This window comes from Myotis brandtii, unplaced genomic scaffold (assembly GCF_000412655.1).
Source record: "Myotis brandtii unplaced genomic scaffold, ASM41265v1 scaffold82, whole genome shotgun sequence".
Classification (NCBI taxonomy): Eukaryota; Metazoa; Chordata; class Mammalia; order Chiroptera; family Vespertilionidae; genus Myotis; species Myotis brandtii.
The window spans coordinates 7,756,011-7,765,952 of NW_005371324.1; the positions used below are offsets into that span (position 1 = coordinate 7,756,011).

General features: G+C 34.8%; 1 protein-coding gene across 9 annotated transcripts in view; it reads right to left on the reverse strand.

Annotated features, from left to right (window-relative positions):
- The window catches only part of PPP1R12A (protein phosphatase 1, regulatory subunit 12A), a 157,030-nt gene that overhangs the window by 55,750 nt on the left and 91,338 nt on the right, over window positions 1–9,942 (reverse strand). For all 9 annotated transcript variants that reach the window (XR_001360178.1, XR_001360179.1, XM_014531645.1 and 6 more), the window contains exon 5: window positions 7,168–7,312. Coding sequence is in view for 7 of the 9 variants with exons in the window: in XM_014531645.1 (XP_014387131.1) it covers window positions 7,168–7,312 (145 nt within the window). In the remaining 2 variants the exon portion in view is untranslated. The remainder of the gene's footprint in view (window positions 1–7,167; window positions 7,313–9,942) is intronic.

Sequence of the window (9,942 nt, forward strand, 5' to 3'; positions counted from 1 at the left end):
CTTCAGCACCGCACCTCCTCTGAGTCTCGGTATGCTTTTCTCTTTCCTTCTAGTTGTAGAAATTCCACTCAGCCAGCCTTCCTGTGGTTCTGGATGATGTCCGTTATGTCTTTTAGTTGTATTTTTGAAGTGGTTGTGCGAGGCAGCAATCTCTGGTGTTTACCTATGCCGCCATCTTGGTTTCTCTCCCTGAATGATGTTTTCAAGGTTCATCCATGCTGTAGCATGCTTCACTTCTACATTTCTTTTTATCGTTGAATAATATTCCATTGTATGACACACCACATTTGCTAATCTATTCATGAGCTGATGAACATTTACTTTTGTTTTCTGCTTTTTGCTATATCTAATGAATAATACTGCTGTGAATATTTGTGTACAAGTTTTTGTTTGGACATCTGTTTTCATTTTCTTGGGTGTATAGTTTATGAGTGGAATGACTGGGTCATGTGGTAACTCCATGTTTAACCTTTGGAGGCCTTACTACTTTTTGATTCCTCTACAAAAATTAACACATTTCTTAGAGTAATAAAATTTAAAAATATATTTCAAAACTGCTGAAAGTTCAGCCTGCCACAGGTATGGCATAGTTTAAAAAAATCAATCCAAATGAACACCTGTCAATATATTTTTATTCAGTGTAGAAAAGAAAATCTAAAAGAGTTGTTGATCAAATACAGGATTTTTCCTGCTGCTTGTATTAGTCCTTATAATAACCCTACTGGTACAAGTTTCCAACATGCCAAAAAGTTCATTATTTATAATACATTCTACCCTATACATTAGCCAGTGTATGATTCTCTCTCAGAAAACATTGAACTTTTTTCAACTAGAAATCACTCTGAAAGGAAACTCAAATTTCTTTTATAACAGATGTCCTCATGGCCACACCAAAGCCACATGGATAGATAATAATGACACAAATTCTTTCATTTAAAGCAAACAAAATTACAATCCTCAATTCTATTCCATTAGCAGGGTGCTGACATCTACTTAGATAGGAATTACATTTCCCAACACTATGAAATGAAATATAAGCTACTCAATATTTGAGCTAGTTTTTCCATTGTCTGTTTAAAACATATATCTTAAAAATGCATAAAATGTTTCTTAATCACAATAGGGGAATGTATGACATTTAAAATTTACAAGATTGAAGAACACTTTTATATCTGCCTTTTTTTTTTTGTTAGAAAGTCTTCCCAGTAGGAAATTAAGAGGCAATCCATGTTTCCCACCTAGTTCAAAAGTTTTAGCTTTAATAAATCTTTTTTCCTCATTTCCACCTTGAGTATTAAATGCCGAGAATTAAATTCGTAAAGAATAAAGGGCTTTGAGACAAAATAACTAGCTCAAAATTACAAAGTGACTTTTAGAGTAGCCATACATATTAATTCCTGTTTTGCAATACCATACTCTCTCTGTATGATTAGATCTATAATATTACATATGCTGTACTTGCTAAGCAAACTGTGTTCAAGATCATGTTATTATGTGGAAATATCTAACTGGCTTCTTTATAAGTATTATTTTAAGCATTTATCAACCTTTCTCATAAAGAAATACTGCACCTTGAGCATTTTTAAAAATTATAATAAAATTTTAGCAGTAATTAAGTACAATGCGGTTATTTTAGAACCAAGGAATTTTCTTTTATAAGAATAAGAAACAGGATCACCTTACTAACCTTTCTTTTTACTTTCTCCCTTAATAATCGAGTCTACTTCACAAACAGCAGCTGATAGAGAATAAAAACTAGAGTAAAATGTAGGCCATAAACACTGAGAAGTTTCTAATTTTAAAGAGCACACCCATTAACTTAACTCAATAACTTAACCATTATCTTAAAACAATAACTAAAACAGTGCTGAAGCCTAACCAACTGTAACTACTATAAGGCTACAATGCTTCATTAATAGGGTACTAACAAAGTAGGGCATATAAGCAGTCACTCAAAGCAACCAGGTAACTATTGAGGAGGGCACAATGCTTAAATCAGTTCAATACATCTGTAAATTACTAGAGCCACTGTTTAACTTGTACAGTCTCTTCATTCTTCCTTCCTCATTTACTCTAACTAAATTGCCTTTGCAGGTATGATCTTTATCTTTACAACAGTGAAGTAGTCAGGACAAGCATTATTATGATTCCCATTATACAAATGAGGAAACTCAGGCTCTGAGGATATGGTACTTGCCCAAGGTCATCCAGTTAATGAAGAGAAAGTGGGAACAGCATCTGTCTCTATTGCTATATTATCTTTACAGAAAATAAGAATAAGCTCAAATAGAATCAGGAAAAACAATCCTTGTGTCCATTAATAACAGCAGGTTTTGTTATTCACTTAAATCTTCATAATGACACCTATGAAGCTAAAGAGTTGTCTAGTAATGATTGTAATACTGCATTTAGAGAAAATTCCAACTATAAAGGCACCATAGTTAATATTTGGGTAAATTTTAGTAAAACAATTCTTTCAATTAGTTAAGGAAGCAAAACAAAAGCTTTTCTATTTAAAATCTGTATCAGAACTTATAGTAAGTTAAAATGACACCAAATGTGTTTAGAGTTTGCAAATAAATTAAAGAAACAAGACTAAATTTATAAATATAACTTGAGCACATTTCCCCCATTTTCACATAGAAAAACTTTTAAGCTTTCTCTACAGTTTCCATATTACACATTTCCCCAAATTATGTTTTCTATTAGTAAAGAATTTATCTAAACTCTCTGAAAGTACCTTTACATTTTTTGATATCATTTAAAAAAGAAATGTAGTAAAAAAATTCAATCTACAAGTACTGAAGAAACTATCAAATAACAAGACAAATTCATATAGGCAGGCTTACACAATAAAGACTAATTTGTTTTGATTGAACATGAAGTATGACATGTTATCTTAAAATGTAGCCAATGAAAAGAGAGACAGCCTAAGTCACAAAGGCAACATTATAAATAAATAAAAAGCTTGTATTTGGTTATATTTGTGCCACAAAAGCCTTCAAAATCCTATGTATATTATGCAGCCCCTTCCTATTAAATCTTGATATTTTAAGGAAAAAAATTTGAATAAAAATTTAAAAATCATATTTTTACAACTTATGAGTCAGTAACTCATAGAATATATAAGAAAACTAAGAAAAGTTGCAGAAAAACTTAGCAGACTAAAAGGAAACAATTATTAGGGCATTATGAAAATTAATTTCTCTGATTGTGTTTCTCCTGAATTTGCAAAACTCAGATAACAACTTCATATAGTTGTTAAAAGGCTAGCATTGTCTTAAATAAGCTGAAAACCAAAAAATTCTAAGGAATTATGAGGCACAATTCTCTTAAGTACAGATAAAGATCTACCAAAGTGATAAAATGAGGAGATAAGGTATTAAAATATACCTTAATACTAGGTATAGCAGTTTTAATAATCCGGATTTTTTTCAATAGATGGAGTTACACATATGTTGATATATATGTGATTTGATATGTATGCTATTTTGTTGTATTGACAACAAGCTTCAAAACTGCATATGTCAAATTTGCTGAAGGTGTTAACAACATAGATATTTTTATGCTTAAAAATGTCAAATTTCGTGCCAAAAAATGAGCATTTGCAGGAAGTTTTAAATCATTATTTTGAAAAAAACGTTATCGTATACTTCAGGAAGCTTATGGTGAACATGCTCCATCTCAAGATACTTGTGAACGTTGGTTTACGCTTTAAAAGTAATGATTTTGATGTGAAAGATAAAGAACGTCCAGGTCAACCGAAAAAGTTTGAAGACCAACAATTAAAAGCATTATTGGATGAAAATGCGTGTCAAACTCATAAACTACTTGCAGAAAGATTAAACGTTGCTCAGCAAACAATTTCCGATCATTTACAAGCAATGGGAAAGATTTTTAAAAAAATATATTTCTTTACTGATTTCAGAGAAGAAGGGAAAAGGAGAGAGAGACAGAAACATCAATGATCCGCTGCCTCCTGCACGCCCCCTACTGGGGATTGAGCCCACAACCTGGACATGTACCCTTGGCTGGAATCGAACCTGGGACCCCCCAGTCCGCAGGTCGACGCTCTATCCACTGAGCCAAACCGGCTAGGGCAGTGGTCGGCAAACTGCGGCTCGCGAGCCACATGCAGCTCTTTGGCCCGTTGTGTGTGGCTCTTCCACAAAATACTGACTTCTGCGCATGGGCCACGAAGTTTCAATCGCACTGTACGTGCGCACCCGCACGTGTTTTGTGGAAGAGCCACACTCAAGGGGCCAAAGAGCTGCATGTGGCTCGCAAGCCGCGGTTTGCCAACCACGGGGCTAGGGCAATGGAAAAGATTTTAAAGGAAGGAAAATGGGTGCCACATCAACTGAACGAAAGACAAATGGAAAAGCGAGAAGTCATCAGTAGAATGTTGCTTCAATGGCATGAAAGAAAGTCTTTTTTGCATCGAATTGTGACTGGTGATGAAAAATTGATTTATTTTTAAAATCCCAAACACACACAATCATGGGTTGATCCAGGTCAACCATCAACATCGACTGCAAGGCCAAATTGCTTCAGAAAGAAGACAATGCTCTGCGTTTGGTGGGATCAGGAAGGTATGGTTGTATTATGAGCTTCTAAAACCAGGTGAAACCATTAATACTGATTGCTACTGACAACGAATAATCAATTTGAGCCATGCTTTGATCGTGAAATGACCAGAACGGGCCAGAAGACACGGCAAAGTAATTTTGCTTCATGATGATGCACCATCACACACTTCAAAACCAGTTAAAGACACGTTAAAAGATCTTGCCTGGGAAGTATTAACCCATCCGCTATATTCACCAGACTTTGCTCCTTCAGATTACCACTTGTTCCGATAGATGGCACATGCATTTTATGAGCAGCACTTCAAAATATACGAAGAAGTGGGAAATTGGGTCTCTGAAGGGTTTGCCTCAAAACAAGAGTTCTATTGGGACGGTATCCACAAATTACCTGAAAGATGGGGGAAATGTGTAGCTAGAGATGGACATTACTTTGAATAAAGCACTTTGGATATTTTTCTTGAAATTATCATGTTTTCTTTGATTACAAAATCTGCATTATTAACTGGTACACCTAGTACATTAAAAACGGTGACTCAAGGAACGGCTAGCATAGTAATATAGAAACAAAATAAAGCAAAATGATTGCTTAAATTATTTGAGAGAGAGGAATGAGAGGGACAGAGAGAAACACTGATGTAAAAGAGAAACAGATCGGTTGCCTCCTATACACGCCTTGATCATGGATCAAACCCGAAACCTGGGTATGTGCCCTGACCGGAATCCAACTTGCTACCCTTCAGTGCACAGGATGATGCTCAACCAACTGCAGCCACACTGGCCAGGGCCAAAATTATTTTATATGTAGTTTTTTTCCTAGAGCATAATTATAAATTAAACGGAATAGGAACTAAACAATGATAGAACAGATATACGATAAAATGACTTTTTCTCATACATACTACGTAATATGCATGTTGTAGAGCAATATAACATGTTTAAAGTAGGAAGTGATATAACCTTTTTTGAAAACCATTTCAAGTAATAAGCTTTTATCTTCTGGTCCTTATCTGCAGGCCATTATCACTGAATAAGCCAGTAGTATCAGCACTCGCCTTGTCAATGGACAAGTGGCTTATGGGGGCACAATTTGGGAGACAGGAATGCAGAACAGAGATCAGAAGGTAACAGATATTCATTTGCTAATTTCTCCAAAAAATCCCAACTGCTGAGGGGAATTTCTACACAGGAGAGGAATATGAATTGTCAAGCTAAAATTAGCTGGCCTTTAACTTAAAATTAAATAATATCAACATGTGTTTGTCTTCTAATGCTGACTACAAAACAGAAAACTGTTATTTTAAAAATAGACAAAGCAAGTTATCAAGTTTTGATAAAAATTTAGATTGAAGACACTATTTATAAGGGCAAACCTATACTTACAGATGTATCATTCTCAAACATTTTTTATCTTGACTTTCCTGCAGATTTTCACCACTTCCTATGATTTTCTTGCCTGCACATTTCTTACTTAAAATAATTTATAAATACATATATGAAATACTCCAGAAAGAACAAAGAAGTTCAGAGGGCTTCTTTATCTTTTTATGTCAGCAACCAGGACATGAAGCTGCACTACTACCTCAACCTACAAACACTTACTCGTGGGAAAATCTTGGATATGTATATCTCTTCCCTTTGCAGATCCCCAGTTAGAACATGCAGTTACTAGAGTAACCAGTACAAGCACCCATATTTAATGAACACAATAGAATTAGATGTATCCATCTGGACAAAGAAAAATGAGATCATTTTAGGAACCTATACTAAGTAATTTAGTATACATTACTGAATTAGCCTATGAAATGCAAAATATGAAGGATATTCAATGGAATTAAGGATAATTAAGCTCACTAAAAGAATCAAGTTTTGAGCTCTGCCAAACCAACTGTTGGTAAATGATACTTATTACCTACTGACAGGGAGTGGGAGGGAACTAGTAAGAATATTGGTGACACTGGTAACTCACTGATGGCACTTGAAAGGGAGCAGAGGAGAAAAATCTAATCTAATAAGGAATGTGATAACTTGAATATGTTCATGACATTTGCTCTCTCTACCTAATTGAGTGATATTAAAGTAAATCATTTACCTCACTAAACTTTTTCCACCTGCAAAACTAGGAGACTAGCTGTTGCATCTCAATGATCTTATTTGGCATAAAACTTTATGGTTTTTACCATTCTTTTCTGATATAAGACCCTACTATCCATGTCAGTTAAAAAGCAGTAGCTAGTAAGCAAGCTAATAGGACTATCAGGTACAAAGAATTAGAAACTGACTTCTTTAAGTGTTCCAATTCATAAATATAATGACGGAAGAAAACATATAGAGATGCAAAATGTTCTAAAGTTATGAATTCTTAAGAATGTAATTTCAACGGAAGTACCCAAATCTATGCTATATGTATGAAAATATGATTACTGAAAGAGTAATAATTCTTTCTTTGCAGAATAAGGCCAAAACCACACCATAGGTAGCTGAAAAAGACTTAATTAATTAATAATATTCTTTTAATATTCTAAGACTAAAATTATATTTCTAAAAGTTAAAATGTTTAAAATACAGTAAAAAGGCCTACCACTTTGTTGACCATCTCCATATCACACAGATTGTCCACTAATATTCGACATGCTTCTTCTTTACCCCAGTGAGCTGCAGCATGGAGAGGTGTCCAGCCATCAAAATCTTTAATATTAACATCATAGCCTGCCTGTATTAAAAGTCTAAAGAAATTATAGTAAGTTAGATAATCATTAAAATCTAGAAATGAACAAATGTAACCAATAGCTTTATACCATGCGAGTTAACAAAAATTTGCAATATACTTCTCTTTTCATAGTTCAATCCTTACATCAATGAAACAGGGCAAAAGAAATTCTCAGAAAACACTGGCTAAGAGCATCTTGAGTTACTGCCATAATAATGCATTCAGCTTTAATTAATTCCTAGTGACTATAAGTCTTATGGTGTGACACTGATTACTTCTTGTTAATATGACCTGTAATTAAAATTTTCAGAGGAAAGCCTATAATTTTTCAATGTGAGATCATTCATTGCAGGGAAGTCTTCAGGTGTCCATATGAAAAATCATCTCAGGCTAAATATAATCTAAAAAATATACCTGGATCAGGCAAGCTTACTCTGTAGTATTTTTGTTGCCTTACAGTATAGGAATTAGTTTAAGTTTTCACAAATCTTTATGATCTACCGTGGAAAATTTTCATAGGAAAATGACAATCTGACTATTAGGAACAAACAAAACAAAGCAAAACAAATATTCCAAGGGGCCCAGTCTACTTTTCTGCAGCAGTAGAAAGCAGATATCCAATCATCAACAAAGCTAGAAACAGGAATACATTTTAATACAATGCAAAGAGTTGCACAAATTATGTTAGTATGCCCTTCTAACTGTACACTGACATCAACCTTTATTTTACTTAGAAATTAAGCTCACAGAGAGCAAAGAATGGGCCCATAAAATGCACATAGCACAGCTCCACACACACAGGCAAAACACTGAATACTTTACAACTCATGAAATCTGGTGACCTTTACCTTACTTTCCAAGATGTTGAACTTGAGAAGGGCTTCTTTTTACCTACAGAAGGTGGTAGTGATAGCTAATACATAACCCTTCATTTATGTTTTAAGTACTAATTCCCTATTTCCTAACAATATCTAAAGCAGTGGTGTCAAATTCTGGCTCCAGAACAGAATCACTTGAAGAGTTTGTTAAAGAACAACAAAAAAAGATTCCCTAGCTCCACCTTAGACCTCTTGGATTAAGCAGCATATTAGGATAAGTCCCTGTAAATCTATATTTTTAATAAGTCCCCCATATGATTCTCATACCATGCTTGTCACCTACCTGCAGACCAACTTTTAAGAGACACCAATCTTTTATTTTTATTATTATTTTTTATTATCCTTTTTTATTTAAATTTTTATTGTTTAAGTATTACATAAGTCTCATTTTCCCCCACTGACCTCTCCCCCGCCACTCCCACCCCTCAGCACATGCCTCACCTTTCCCCCACATCTGTGTCCATGGGATAGGCTCATATGCATGCATACAAATGCTTTGATTGATCTCTTACCCCCTCACCCCACATCTTCCCTCATAGGTTGGACAGTCTGTTCAATGCTTCTATGACTCTGGTTCTATTGTTGTTCATCAGTTTATGTTGTTCATTATATTCCACAAATGAGTGAGATCTTGTGATGTTTATCTTTCTCTGACTGGCTTATTTTGCTTAGCATAATGCTCTCCAGTCCCATCCATGCTGTTGCAAAGAAGAAGAATTCTTTTTTATAGCAGTGTAGTATTCCATTGTGAAGATGTACCACAGTTTTCTAAACCACTCATCTGCTGATGGGCACTTCGGCTATTTCCAAATCTTAGCTATTGTAAATTGTGCTGCTATGAACACAGGGTTCATATATCCTTTCTGATTGGTGTTTCTATTTTCTTGGGATATATATTCCTAGAAGTGGGATTACTGGATCAAATGGAAGTCCAATTTTTAATTTTTTGAGGAAATGCCATACTGTTCTCCACAGTGGCTGCACCAGTCTGCATTCCCAGTAGCAGGAGACACCAATCTTTTAAAGAACAGGCTAACACATATATATCCAGAGGTTTAAATAAAAAATATGTCCATTAATATATGAATTATCAGAAAATTTATATAATAGAGACAGAAATAATACTGGGATATAAGATAATAAAATATATCCCCCATTAGAAAATATGAATTATAATATTAAATATCCTGAATATAAAATTTTAAGTATCTGGGAGCCTGTTTGGAGAGAAAAGAGTCAGGAAGGTAAATACATTCCTCCCCTCTCCACCCCCAAATAGATGGTTCTCTGTATATGCCAGGCCATAAAAGGATACTAAAAAATATAAGACAGTACTTACATTCAAAGAGCTTCTAATGAAGGACAAAAATCTAGTAAGTAATTTAAAACAACAATCAACCCCCACAGACAGGTTCTGTGATGGGGATGCAATGGAAATACAGAACTGAAAAACATCAAAATCAACTGAAAGGAAATTCTGTGTGTTTTTTGGGGAAGGGGTACGTGGGAAGAATAAGCCAGTCAGAGGAAGCCATGTATCACATGATCTCACTCATATGTGGAATCTAAAGAACAAAATTAACTGATGAACAAAACAGATCCAGATACACAGAAGCATGAAACAGACTGTCAAACCTTAGAGGGAAGGCAGAGTGGATGGGAAGAGATTAACTGAAGAACTTATATGCATACTAGGGGTCAGGTGCACGAATTTGTGCATGGGTGGGGTCTGGTCGGCCTGCCCCAATTGAGGCCAATCAGGCTGGGC